Raw genomic sequence first — 14,160 nt, 5'->3', positions numbered from 1 at the left:
ATCAATGATATTGTATCTTCTGTAACTTTTTCACTTTCCACTTATGTGCTGATGGCAAGATTTACTGCTTTTGGCATTCTATGCATATAGCTGTTAAAAATCTTCAGCCAAGAAATAGTGAAAACGCTAACCTGTTGATCTAAATATCTCTGCATTTGGCATGACACCAGACTTGTTTGGTGTCAAGCCAAAACTCACATTGATAATCTAGTTAAAAAAAAATAAAGAATAAAGCTTGGTTTCCTGAACAGGAACAAATCTTGTTTTCCTAAGGCCTGTAGGCAGAGGATTGTCGAGGCAACATGTTATATGTAGGCATGCGCCTGTCTCAATTGAGGTTACTGGATGCTGCTTACCATTCGTCTCTCAGGTTTATTACGGGTGGTGCTTATTGCGCCTATCACTATTTTTTATCAGAAAGTTGGCTTGCCATCACTTATGAAAAATTTCAATTGGGGAATTAGAAAATAGACTCCCTGTGGGCTAACACCGTGTCCCGCTTCTCAGGATGGTATGGTACGATGCGACACCGCAGTGGGAACCCCTGACTACATTTCGCCGGAGGTACTGAAGTCGCAGGGGGGAGACGGCTACTACGGCAGGGAGTGCGACTGGTGGTCTGTCGGAGTCTTCCTCTATGAAATGCTCGTCGGTGAGTCACAAACCAAAATGATGTCCAGCCACCTCGGGCATTCACATTGAATAGACCATGCATTTTGAAATTAGCTTTCAATAGGAAGCTTTGTATAAAAACAAACAAAAAAACTTTTATTTAAAGCACTATTTGAACCGATGCAGTTGATTATCCTCTGTTGAATCGAACAATGGCAGGCATTCACCATGCTGCCCGGTGAAAGGGCGTGGAATAAAGAATGGCAGGTATCTTGTTATTTCAGTGTTGCTGTGTCAGTGCCCTCTTTTTCAGAGAACGGGCATGAGCAATTCACCGTCTGATGTGGCCAAATCCTGCGAAATAGCATGCTAGCGACAGGGTCAAAAGCTGGATGTGATCTCTCGCCACCTGAAAGCTCTTTGTGCTGTGTGTGTGTGTGTATGTTTGCCTTTGTGTGATTGCTTGTGTATGTGCGTGCGTTGCTGTATGGCTCTTCAGTATGGCTCCTTGGCTGCGGCTGGTCCCCCTGTCGTTGACATGCGTGTCCTGTGGTTTGCTTGCAGGAGACACGCCCTTCTACGCCGACTCACTGGTGGGGACCTACAGCAAGATCATGAACCATAAGAATGCGCTGACGTTCCCAGACGACAGCGAGATCTCGAAGGACGCAAAAAACCTCATCTGCGCCTTCCTGACCGACAGGTGAGACGGCGAAGCAGGGGCTGCTGGGAAACCGCAGCATGGCCGCAGTCCTCAAGTCCCAATCCGGTTTCCGTCTGCAGACAGAATAGACGTTTCAGCCGCGTAATGACCACTGTTTTGATGTTTTACTGGGTTTCATCTTCAAATGTCAAATTTTGCCCCCAAACAATCTAAAATGTAAGATCACAAGATTAAATAGCAGTAGTAGTATAAATATACTATCTTTCAGTCTCCTCCTATAATTCTATTTTTAGAATGCGCTTTTGCCATTGAAAGCAATTGTTTCACAGCAGGAACTATCAGGGAAAAAAACAGCCATCCAGTTTCCCAGTCCATATAAGAAAATCATTCCAGTGATGAGGCGAAGGTCATTTGTGCTCCGCCTCTCATTGGGCGGAGCCATCGACCAGTTTGAGGTGGCAGGGTTCACGTCTGCCGCTTCCTCGCTCGCTCACGAGTCTGGGGTCATCGGAAGCCAGAGACCGGTTGGCGAATCACACGAGGCCGCCCGTGTCCCCTAAAACCGCGTCTTTCTGCTCCTCCCCTACAGGGAAGTGCGACTGGGCCGAAACGGCGTGGACGAGATCAAGCGCCACCCTTTCTTCAAGAACGACCAGTGGACCTGGGAGAGCATAAGGGACGGTGAGTTTGTGTGGGAGCTGAGGGGGAGTTCTCAGGTGTGGAAGGGCTGCTCAGAGCTCTCCTCAGACTTTGGCCCTATACATGCGATTGGCTTCTTAAATCCCACCACGGGTGTAGCCGTCATGCATTATGGGTTGCTTGCCGATTTCTGGCAGTGACTGACGTCGCATGGCTGCTCTGCCCGTTATGGGGTCCACAAAGCCTCATGTGTGCATTGTATGTGCTATTTGCTTGTGTGTATTATTTTTTCCCCAAGATATTCTGCAATTGGTTGTTGCAGTTGTCACTAGTGTGAAGAGCTTTTGAATTTTATATCTGAAAATATTTCCATGCATGAATCTTTTCCACACATCACATCTGTGGGCCCAGCCACATTCATGGCCTCCTCTTCACAGCCAAATTAAAAACGTGAACCGGCCAAGGTTGCAGAGGTCTCTGATTCAGACGGCAGACTGTAGCCTCAGGGCGCTATCAGAACGTGCGATACATCAGAAGAAAGAAACCACCCCAAGCTAATTCGGCTCTCCATTGTTCTCTGAGCATCGACTCTGACAGTTTGAGTGCCGGAGCGGGTTGCGTTTCCAGGCATACGTTCAGAGGCCATGCCTCCGTCTGGCAGTCAGACCGCAAGGCTCGGGTCAGCCTCCGTGCTAAAACCCCTTTCACCCCGGGGACTCAAACGCTTCCAGCAGTCGCACCTAGTGCATTAGCAAGCCTTGTGATTCTATGGGAATGGGCCCACATCACTTATATTTACAACAATGTCAATTCACGTTTTCTTGTAAAGAATAAATAAATACAAACATGCTGCAAGAAATTTTTTTTGACTGCTTTTCCTCACAGTTTGCATTGCTAGATTGTGTTTATTCACAGAAAAGTTGTGAATCGCAGCGGCAAATGGTGATGGTAGGGGTTGGGAGGGATTTGCTGCACCATGCCGAGCGTGCGAGTAAACCCAGCAGCCTCTGACATCTTTTTCTGTGGGTCGTCTGCATTAGTGCACCGGGCGGGACTTTTTGGGGGGCGCTGGAAGGTGGGGTCAGCTGGCTCTCCGCCCCTCATTTCAAAACCCCAGCAAACATCCACACAGTGCTTGCAGTCACCAGGACGGCAGTAATCACCTGGACTTGGAATTATGGGCCTGCTCGATAAATGAAAATCATTGCACAGTGTAAAGCCTGTGTTATGGTAATAGCCACGCACTGGTTGGTTTCTTTGATGTAGGCTTTCATAAATTGCATACCTGCATGATTTTATTTCGGGAGCTACACCCCTTCAGAATCCGCTCAGAACAGGCTAGCTGCCAAACATAATTTTATTTGTTCTCGAGGGCGAGGGCTGAAACATGGTGACGTGGGCGTGGCAGGCCCCAGCGGGAACCTCATGCTAATGTCGCCTAGTGAGCCGGGCGCCGCGCCTCTCCTCCCCTCCTCGCCCGTTGGGGGCGCCACTTCTGACTCTGCGCGGTCTCGTTCCAGCCGCCGCCCCCGTGGTGCCGGAACTGAGCAGCGACATCGACACCAGCAACTTCGATGACATCGAGGAGGACAGGGGCGATGAGGAGACCTTCCCCATACCAAAGGCCTTCGTGGGCAACCAGCTCCCCTTTGTGGGGTTCACCTACTATAGCAGTCACCAGTGAGTATGATGTAGAAGTTTAGGGGACTATAGCAGTCACCAGTGAGTATGATGTAGATGTTTAGGGGACTATAGCAGTCACTAGTGGTTATGATGTAGAAGTTTAGGGGACTATAACAGTCACCAGTGAGTATGATGTAGATGTTTAGGGGACTATAGCAGTCACCAGTGAGTATGATGTAGATGTTTAGGGGACTATAGCAGTCACCAGTGAGTATGATGTAGAAGTTTAGGGGACTATAGCAGTCACCAGTGAGTATGATGTAGAAGTTTAGGGGACTATAGCAGTCACCAGTGAGTATGATGTGCAAGTTTAGGGACTCTGCATCACCAGTGAGCTAGGGTGTAGAAGTAGGGACATAGAAGAACCACCCATGATAATTGTGATGTTGGGCTATAGCATCACTTGGTTATGATGTAGAAGTTTAGGGACTATAACATGTCACCGTGAGTATGAGTGTAGTGTTTTAGGCGACTAAGCAGTCACACAGTGAGTATGATGTAAGATTTTATTGGGATATAGCATCACCATGATTATAATGTAATAGTTTTGGGGATAACAGTCACATAACATGATGAGAAGTTTATGGACTATGCATCACAGTGAGTAGATGTGTTTTCAGGGAATATAGCGTCACATGAGTAGTGATGTAGAGGTTGGGGACTATGCATCACCATGGAGTTGTGTAGATGTTAGAGACCTAAGCAGTCACACCTGTGGTATGATGTGAATTTTTGGGGGACTATGTCAGTCCCGTATTTACCAGAAAGTTTAGGGACTATAACAGTCACCAGTGAGTAGAATAGATTGTTAGGGGACTATAGCAATCATCAGTGAGTTGTTAGGTTAGGGGGCTTGACAGTCACCAGTGATATGATGTATGTTTAGGGACAAAGCAGTCACCATGATATGATCAGAAGCTAGTGCACTATAGCAGTCCAGCAGTGAGTATGATGTGAAGTTTGGGACTAAGCAGCACCGTGCTATGTGAGTAGTGTTTGACTATAGCAGTCACTAGTGGTCTTGATGCGAATTTAGGGGACTATAACATCCCATGAGATGATGTAGATGTTTGGGGACTATAGCAGATTCCCGTGAGGTATGATGAAGTTTTGGGGACTATAGCAGTCACCAGTGAGTATGATGTAGATGTTTAGGGGACTATAGCAGTCACCAGTGAGTATGATGTAGATGTTTAGGGGACTATAGCAGTCACCAGTGAGTATGATGTAGAAGTTTAGGGGACTATAGCAGTCACCAGTGAGTATGATGTAGAAGTTTAGTGGACTATAGCAGTCACCAGTGAGTATGATGTAGATGTTTAGGGGACTATAGCACTCATCAGTGGTTATGATGTAGAAGTTTAGGGGACTATAGCAGTCACCAGTGAGTATAATGTAGACGTTTTGGGGTACTATGGCAGTAACTTTTTAAATGGCGATTGTGAGGTGCTAAAAATGACTGACAGATGGAACCCCCCGCCCCACTTCAGGTTTTCACGCAGCTCCAGCACCAAGACGAGCGACAAACGTTGCAGCTCCACCAAGGAGGACAAGAGCCAGGTAAGCGTCGCCCTGGTGATGCCACGACATCCCTGCCAAACGAGCGAGCGCTCCTCTCCGGCGCGTGCCTCGGTGTTGGGGAAAGCTCGCCGCTCGCTCCTCGATCCCGCGCGGCTCAGCCCGTCACCGTCGCTGACCGTTTCTCTGGGGGCCGGGCCTTTCAAAGCCCGATTGCGGGCCTGACAGTGAATGACCGTGTGAGCTCCACGCTCCGTTTTGCTTTGCATTCCGGTGAGAGGCCCTGCCGTCACACTCACGGCGATGCTCGGTTCTTCTCCCACGTAGCTGGAGAACCTGCAGAAGAGGATCTACCAGCTGGAGGAGCAGCTGCACTGCGAGATGCAGCTGAAGGACGAGATGGAGCAGAAGTGCAGGTGCGCCGGTCGACCCCGCCCGTCTGCCCCGCGCTCCGCAGAGTCGGTCGATCGCTCGGTCATTCGTGGGGTATTTTAGTCCATTGATCAATCACACGCTTATTTACTCAGTCCTTCAGGCGAGTTCATTCTTTACATCGCATTGCATTCCATCCTTATATTACATTCCGTCCTTACGTTCGTCTAACGTTACATTCATTTGCAATCATTGCAAGTCATTCTGTTGGAGAGCAAGTGCATCCATCTGATTTATGAGTAATTTTGCTAGACCTGGCTAACGACATTCCCAGACCAGCGAGTATATATGTAACATCACTAAAGCATGAATGCAAATGAACTATGCTAACTAATAACCAAAATAAATATCTTCAAGACATAGAAATGACATCCACATGTTAAATTAATTCACGATGCGCACAATCCAGTAACCCCTATCTTAGGCAACCATTGTGAACATGCATTTTTAGAAGGAAGGCTTATTTAAAAAAGGTCTTCAACTAATTACTCTGGATGACAATGGGTCTAAAAATAGTTGTGTATATGTAATGGGGTTGTGAGATGTGTCATACCATCTATTTCTGCAGTAGGGTTGTTCAGGGTACACAGCCCTCCCTGCATTTTCCAAGAGGTTGCGGAGCTGTGTGAGAACGCTCCCTCCGCTGACCTTTGCGGCAGTGCGCGAACGCGGCAAGCGCAAGCCCGCGTACGCCTCCCCCTCCCTGAACTAAACGGCCCTCCCGCCCCCGCCAACAACCGCTCGACGCCAGCGCGAGACATTTACCGCCACGCTGAACCTCGCTGGGCGCCTCACAGCCTTTTCCCTCGCTCTCTCTCTCTCCAGGACATCCAACACCAAGCTGGACAAGATCATGAAGGAGCTGGACGAGGAGGTGAGGGGAGGAGCCTGAGGTCCGGCCGCTTGTCATGTTTAATGAGGCCGGTCGCCTTTTTGTTGCGCTGTCTTCCATTCATCCCACAAAGCGTTGTGACTATTGGCAATCGACATTAGGTTTTTGTTAATGTGGTAAACCATGTTTTTCCTGAACATGAAAAGTGTTATGATGTTCTAAAGTAATTCATTTGATCCTTGATTTTTATTTCTTTACTTATTTATTTATTTTTTTACAATGTGTTGTCATAAAGATTAAATACAGATTGTAAAAAATAAAAAAAACATGCCAGGCATGTAACGAGCTCTCCATTTCAGTCCAATATAATCTTTGTGTGGCAAAGACAAAAGTTTTTCATTCACATTTACTTTTTTGTAAAAATTTGGGCCAAAATTAAAGGTTGTTTTGCCGATCTCCCTTTTTCTTTCCCTTTTCTCTGACCATGTCTCTTCTCCCACTCATTCCTTTCCTCTGCTTCCCCTCCTTCTCCCCATTTCTCTTTGCCCCTCTCCCTCTCTCTTTCTATCTCTCAGACTAACCTGAGGAAGAGTGCGGAGTCCACGGTGTCGCTGCTGGAGAAGGATAAGGTTATGATCCAGCTCCGGGCCACAGAGTACCAAAGAAAGGCCGACCAGGAGGCCGAGAAACGGCGCAACGTGGAGAACGAGGGTGAGCGGACCTGCCCCGCCCCCCCCTCACAGTTTACCCATCACTAACTGCCCCTCCCGGCCCCCTCCCACCCCACACCCCAGTTAGATCTCCACCTCCGCCCGTTTCTGATGCCCTGAACACATTTGTGTCCATCCCTCATCTGTCAGTGTTGAGTGTATTCCTCTCAGGAAGTTTATTCCTCTCGGCTCCTCTCAGTTAAGAGGCTTTCTTAACACTTGGACCAGGGCCGCCCAGCCCTGTTCCTGGGGATGTACCGTCCTGAAGGTTTCCTCTCCAACTCTATGAAAACACACCTCCTTCAACAGCTAGAGATCTTGTTCAGCTGTGAGTTAGTGGAATCAGTGTGCCAAATTAGGGTTGCAATGATAACCTTCAGGATCTCCAGATCCCTTAAGCCCTGACTAGGACTTATTCCAGTGTAATGGGGGTCTGCAGAAACAGACTTGAAGTGATACTATGGGATACTTTGGAGGAAGAAATCCATATCTTCGTTTACATTCGAACGCGATTAGTACCACCCTGAAGCTTTGTGTGTGTGCGTGCATGCATGCGAGTGCGTGGTTGCATGTGTGCGCGCTTGTGTGTGTGTTCACGACGTGTTTGATGGATTTCCCTGACATCTGCGTGGAGATGAAACCCGGCGCCTGGCTAAGAAGCGTGGGTCCCCGGGTCTCCCGTCGCCACGGGCGCTGAACAGCTGCTGCGCCCGAGCGGATTAACGGCGAAACAGAGCGCTCTGCCCCCCCGCCGTGCCCCTGCCCGTCAGCGCTAACTGGCCATCTTAACCCACGCGCGCGACCCCCCCTCGCTGCGCTCCTTAACGCGGCTGAGAGGGGCGCTCTAAGTGGATTCACACGCAGTAAGCCGTTAAAGTGGCAGATGTGGGGTCCTCGCCCATAAACACGATATCACAGAGAGAAATATTACACAGTGATAAACCGCGTGCGGGGCGGCCGGGGCGTTTGCCCGCGTCGCCGAAAGAGAGCTCGGACGGGACGGGATGGGATGGGATGGGATGGGCGGGGGGGCGATGCAGGGCGGAGCAGGCCAGGGTGCACTGGTCTCAAATCTCCTGTTTTTTTTCTCCCCCTCGCTCAGTGTCGACTTTAAAGGAACAGCTGGAAGACATGAAGAAGGTCAGCCAGAACTCCCAGGCCTCCAACGAGAAGATCGCACAGCTGCAGAAGCAAGTGAGTGCAGCCGGAGATACCTGCCAGCTCTCTAGCACAGAGGAGTGCCATTAGAGTATCCCTCATCTCTCACTGGAGTATATACGACCTGTGAATGGCCGCAGTGCCCTTTTTATAGCGTTCAAAATAGTGCTGCTATTTTGTGTCCATGGTATGATGTTCAAAAGATAGTCCAAAATGATCTAATAAGTATATAATACAGATTATAAGGTGTGTATGTGTAAAAGAGATGTTAATTTGGATTGCGTCAGAGCTCTTGTAGAATTGATCACAAAGAAATCATTTTTGTAGTCTGGATGGGCTTTACAAAATTGACCGGGGGAATGTCCACCACTGATTTACAGCCACCTCCCTGTCAAAGTATATCCATTGCAGATAATGTGTAGCGTTCTGTGTGATTTTCTTCACGGTCTGGCTGTGGAGTTACACCGCTGCTGTGAAGGGCAGGTGCTGTGGGAAAGATGCGTAGGAAGGCCACGCGGTCATTTTATGAGCTGTGACACTTACCCCCTGACTGGCAGACCGACAGTGGTTAGAGCGCGCTGGTCAGCAGGAAGGGAAGTTTGATGTTTATCCCATCTGCTTACTGATGTAACAGTTATGCGTGGGTTCTAGCAGCGATGCGTGGGTTGTTGGAGCAAATGTCCTCCGTCACATAAGTTAGAAAATTGGGCCAGGAGGGCAGGGATCTGACCCCGCCCGGTGTGACTCGATTGGCAGATGGAGGAGGCCAACGACCTGCTGAGGGTGGAGTCGGACACGGCGGCGCGGCTGAGGAAGAGCCACACGGAGGTGGCCAAGACCCTGAGCCAGCTGGAGGGCGTTAACAGGGAGCTGCAGGAGAAGTGCCGGGGGGCCGACAACAGTAAGCTGCAGCTGGAGAAAGAGGTGTTCCAGCTGCAGGCCGCCCTGGACTCGGAGAGGAGGAACTACAGCCAGGGCTCCGAGGAGATCCGCGAGCTGCAAGGTATGCCCCCCCGCCCCCCCACCCCCCAGCGCTCTCGGGCGTGATAAATACTTTCCAGAACATTTCACTGCCTGCCGGTGGCCCACCTGTTCATGTCACCTGTTTTAATAATTAAATACGCGATGCATTGTTCATGTTGAAATTATTGTTTTCAAAGTGTACAAACCAGTTTAGGATTTGGCCCAGGGTAAGGAAACGTGAATTCAGTCAAGGGCATTTGACTGGCTAGACAAAGCCCAGGATGTGTTGATATTATTGATAATATACAAGTGGTAAATAATCAGACACTCAATGCAAGTAAGTAGCACAATTTTATGTACAATTTTTTAAGGGTACATGTCTGCGCCAATTTAAAATAAACGTGTTATCAACCTGGCTAGATATTTGGCTGGTCAGTTTGAAAACATTTATACATTAGTTTCTCAGATGTGTAGACTGGCTGTGCACAGCTGGGAATTTTATCATGTTTGTCGGAAATTCCCATTGTTGGAATTATCTTTGAGGAATGTGGCCAATCACAAAGGGAAAACACAGCTTTTGATGAGGGTCCTTTATTCTCTGATAATGTTAGCTGTGGATGACGGTGTTTCTGTAAGTGAGTAAAATTATGAAGGTATGCTACCTTATTTTAAATAAACATTTTTGTTTGTGTCTTGCAGCCCGGATAACAAGTCTTCAGGAGGACATTAAGAACCTGAAGATGAGTCTGTCTAAAGTAGAGGGAGAAAGGAAACAGGCCCAGGAACGCTGCAACAATCTGGAGAAGGTCAGCCGTTCACCGACCGCTGCTCTCTCACTTCTCTGTTCACTCAAACAGCAATGCACGGACAGATACTACCCCACTGCCACAAATTTAACACCTTAAAGCCCACTGAAACCCAGGGCCCTTTGTAAGAGAGTTAGTACAGGAGTATTCCTGAGTGTTCGGTGGTGTCAGTGGCTGGTTTTCTGCGGGTTGCGGAGATCGAGGCTCTGAAACGGTCTGAGACCCGTGTGGTTTCCTTGTGCGCAGGAGAAGAACAACCTGGAGATTGACCTGAACTACAAGCTGAAGACTCTGCAGCAGCGCCTGGACCAGGAGCAGACGGAGCACATGGTCACCCGGGGGCAGCTCACCGACAAATACGAGTCCATCGAGGAGGCCAAGTCAGCCGCCATGCATGGTACGCATCGCCGCGGTTACGCCAGGCCCCGCCTCCGCCCAGCTACCGGGCAGAGAGATTGGCCAACTTACAAGGGTCCCCGTGGCTCATTGAAAACTCTGACAATGCTCAATTTTTAATATAAAACATTCATGGTCGTGACAGTGCTTGGATTTTACAAAGTGTTTGAAGGTGCTTTATTTTATGTTGGTTGAACCATTTTAGGAAGCACTCTTTTCTGTGGTTGCTTGTCTTGTAAAATGAAAACCGAAACTGTTTTGAATCCAGTGACGTTTTTTGTTCGAAGAATTTGACTTCTTGTAATCGGGTTATAATGTGAGGGCAGTATGTTCTGTTCCAAAATGCACCCTTTCTTATTAAGGTTCCTTACAAAATTATTCATTAAACTCAGATTTTGAAAACTCCTTGAGTCTATTCTGCATGAGAAATATACCTTTATGTAAAATATTTTTTTTAATTTTCTTTGACTAAACAAAAAAGAATGAATGCACCCTCAGTGGTTATGTCATGACACTGAAGGCAAACTAGCATAACTGTGGAAGTTGACGTTTGCGGTAATTATGCGGTAACAGTGGTGATATTTAGGGGCCCCGGTGCAGTCTCATGTCTTCTCCCCTTGTCTCGGTGCAGCTGTGGAGCAGAAGGTGTCGGAGGAGAGCGTATCGCGCATGCGGGCAGAGAGCCGCGTGGTGGAGGTGGAGAAGCAGTGCTCCATGATGGAGTTTGACCTCAAGCAGTCGGTGCAGAAGATGGAGCAACTGATGAAGCAGAAGGAGAGGCTGGAGGACGAGGCAAGTGGGGAAAACTGCACCCCTCAAACACTGACCTAGGATCAGTCTTAATCTTCACACAACTCCTTTAGGTTAATGGTTCGAATGAGCTAAACTGACCCTGGATCAGCGGCCAGGCTCAGGCCTGGAACATGAGAATCTTAGGGCTGGGAAGTTTAGGGATATATTGATACCATCTGACAGCACTGTAAAGTGAAATATTATCATTTCTGTTTCCTGTTTATTCAGTGAAGCGGTTTGTGTTTCATCACAGCTGAATTTTCAAGCAGAACTAGATCATATGACACAGGAAGTCAGTCTGGTCCCTGGAGGAAAGGGTTACCACGCTGTGACCAGAGAAATCCATGATGTTAACTGTGGCAAGACAAGCGGCGTCCCAGATGCCTAGAATTTCAACTAGCTGCTTCATGATAATGACCATCAGTCAGTAGAGACCGTCAACTGACAGCGGGCACAATTCTGCTTGGTCTAAGCGGTGTATCTTGGAGGACTTTAAACAGTCTCAGGAATAGTCGTGATTCGGCAGTACTGGGTGCGGATTTGCCCTTTCAGAGTCTGATATAAGAGGGATTGTAAAAAGTTAAATCATCAGAGGTACATTAAGGAGCAATGATGTAGGATGCCTGGGACTTAGGGTTAATGGTGTTATCAGGGCTGGGTGGTATTAATAGGTTTATACCTTCTGTGTTCTATACTGTGTATGATTGGGATGAAGCTGTGGATTAATAGTTAACGAGCATTGAAATGGTGGGACAGACACACAGATCTTCTGAGGCGTCTCTCTCTCTCGCCCCCTGCAGGTGAAGGCGCTGCGGGTGCAGCTGGAGCAGGAGTCGAGCAAGCGGCTGCAGGCCCAGAACGAGCTGAAGACGTGGGCGGTGGAGGCGGACCGCCTCAAGGGCTCGGAGAAGCAGCTGAAGCAGGAGCTCAACACGATCCTGGAGAGCAAGCGCTCCCTGGAGTTCCAGCTGGTCCAGCTCACAAAGTGAGTGCTCGGCCGACCAATGGGAAGAGCGCTCCTTTCTGACCGGTGGCCAATGCTGACCAGGCCGTGCATCGTACCAGCCCTCTGTTCCGATCTCTGAACTGTACTCTTTATAGCCACTGATTCCATCTGTAGATAGAACAAAGGTGGCTGTGGAGAAAGGAGTACTGTTTCTTTAAGAATCTTTGGGAGTCTAGGGTGAGCCTGCTGAAAGGAGTGGGGGGGGAGGGGTCAGGGAGAAAAAAAGTAGATGCAACTAGGAAGAAACCTAGTAAACATTTTTGAGTTGTTATAAAAGAGATGGTTTGTGACTCGCTTTGACCCCCAGGATATGTAGTTTAGTACTGAATCCCAGCTTACCTCTCTGAACTGAGGTGAGTCTGATCATTCAGTTCTTTAGTTCATTACATTGTGTTCCATTCAGTTATCGAGTATAAGTTACAAAACATGGTTCAGTTGCGTTTATTAGTTTATCGTCGGTAGTTTCAGAAATTCTTGTGATTTCGTTGGTTGGTGCAGTATTTTGAATTAAGTCTCGATCCTGAGGTCAGAGTCCGGTGCCAGTCGGGGGGGGGGGGGGCATTCCTGTGGCCCAGCTCACATCCAGTTGTGTCACAGCGGTCCCCGCCGATGTTTACACTGCAGGATTAAGGGATGCCCCCTGCCTGCCCCTTCCCTCCCACGGCTTTATCCCCAGCTTGGTTTGGCTGGACGTGACATCACTTCCTGATTACAGGTCTTAAACTCCCAGAGCGAGCCTCCGGAGCCCTGCTGCTGCCCGGGCTCGGCCCCGCGCTAACGGGGACTCAGAAAGCGCCAGCGCTCTCCGTGCAAGCAAACGCCGCCGCCTCCCCCACGCTGTGCGAGTTCGCACCAGCACGTCGTTTCTCGTCACGTTCACAGCAGTTCTCTTTTCTCCTTTCCCCTGAACCTGACAAAGGACAGACACAGAGCTGGCGGATGCGGTCTGGGCTCTGACGAAACGCGCGGCGCTGCGGTGAGGGTGTCACGCGCGCGCGCCTGGCGGGCGGGGCCCAAACTGACTGAGGCTCTCTTGCTTCCTGCAGGCAGTACAGGGGTAACGAGGGGCAGATGAGGGAGCTGCAGGACCAGCTGGAGGCAGAGCAGTACTTCTCTGTGAGTATAAGAGGCCGTCGCTGTGCACTCACCTACATCCAGCCCTTCTCTGGGGGGAAATGCTACCCTACGGAGAGTGACTGGCAAGATACACTCACTAGTGAAATATCTCTGTGTTTCTTTGACTGTGGGTTTGGATCCAAAGTGGGTCGCGGGAAAGTTTTTAGTTTATGAGGTGGGTCCCTGAGTCTGTAGTCCACTAGGTTATGCTGTTATGTTTATTTGAGTCCCTGAGAGGGACTACATTTCTAAGTTTGGTCCCAATATTAAAACGTATTTCAAATTTACGTCCCAATATAAAAGTATGCGTAAAATATAGCTGGCCACTGGAAAAATAATGTTCTGTTGACATCTCAATTATAATTGGTTTGATTATAGGTCATTAGCTTAAATTAAGGCTTGTAGCTACAAAAACGTTTACTGTGAAATATAGTGTACAGTAAAAGGTTCCAACTCTTAAAATGTATGTATTTTTATGTCACTTTGAAAACTACAAACATTTTTGTGAAATATGGCCGATCTATGCACTAGCACGAGCCAACTGATAACCACCTTATTTTCTGTATTTTAACTGGACCCTTACGTGTTGCAGAGAATGCCTAAGCTTGGGATGTATTTGATCCTGCCAGCTTTAGGTTTTGGGTGTGATATTTGATCGAGGTATAATGTTTTTTACGTTTTTAAGTTTTTTGAAAGAAATACTTCAAATGCAAGTGTTTGTTTCTCAAAGTATGTTAAGTACATCAAATAAAAATAATTTGTATTTGAAAAGCAGTGGCCTGCATATTTGTAAATGCGTTAAGTACATCACAAATTCAGTTTTCAAATATGAA

At 48.3% G+C, this 14,160-nt stretch overlaps 1 protein-coding gene across 1 annotated transcript in view; it reads left to right on the top strand.

Annotated features, from left to right (window-relative positions):
• rock1 (Rho-associated, coiled-coil containing protein kinase 1) overlaps positions 1–14,160 on the top strand; it is a 67,213-nt gene that overhangs the window by 38,715 nt on the left and 14,338 nt on the right. Inside the window, exons 7-21 of the mRNA XM_064346920.1 lie at positions 508–652; positions 1,177–1,315; positions 1,866–1,957; positions 3,436–3,595; positions 5,089–5,158; positions 5,444–5,532; positions 6,374–6,422; positions 6,956–7,091; positions 8,193–8,284; positions 9,005–9,251; positions 9,911–10,017; positions 10,264–10,414; positions 11,045–11,205; positions 12,006–12,190; positions 13,258–13,327. Coding sequence (XP_064202990.1) covers positions 508–652; positions 1,177–1,315; positions 1,866–1,957; positions 3,436–3,595; positions 5,089–5,158; positions 5,444–5,532; positions 6,374–6,422; positions 6,956–7,091; positions 8,193–8,284; positions 9,005–9,251; positions 9,911–10,017; positions 10,264–10,414; positions 11,045–11,205; positions 12,006–12,190; positions 13,258–13,327 — 1,893 coding nt within the window. The remainder of the gene's footprint in view (positions 1–507; positions 653–1,176; positions 1,316–1,865; positions 1,958–3,435; positions 3,596–5,088; positions 5,159–5,443; positions 5,533–6,373; positions 6,423–6,955; positions 7,092–8,192; positions 8,285–9,004; positions 9,252–9,910; positions 10,018–10,263; positions 10,415–11,044; positions 11,206–12,005; positions 12,191–13,257; positions 13,328–14,160) is intronic.

This window comes from Anguilla rostrata, chromosome 8, assembly GCF_018555375.3.
Source record: "Anguilla rostrata isolate EN2019 chromosome 8, ASM1855537v3, whole genome shotgun sequence".
In the NCBI taxonomy this organism is placed as follows: domain Eukaryota; kingdom Metazoa; phylum Chordata; class Actinopteri; order Anguilliformes; family Anguillidae; genus Anguilla; species Anguilla rostrata.
Note: the sequence above shows the minus strand (reverse complement) of the source record. Positions and strands in the feature narration are given on the sequence as shown.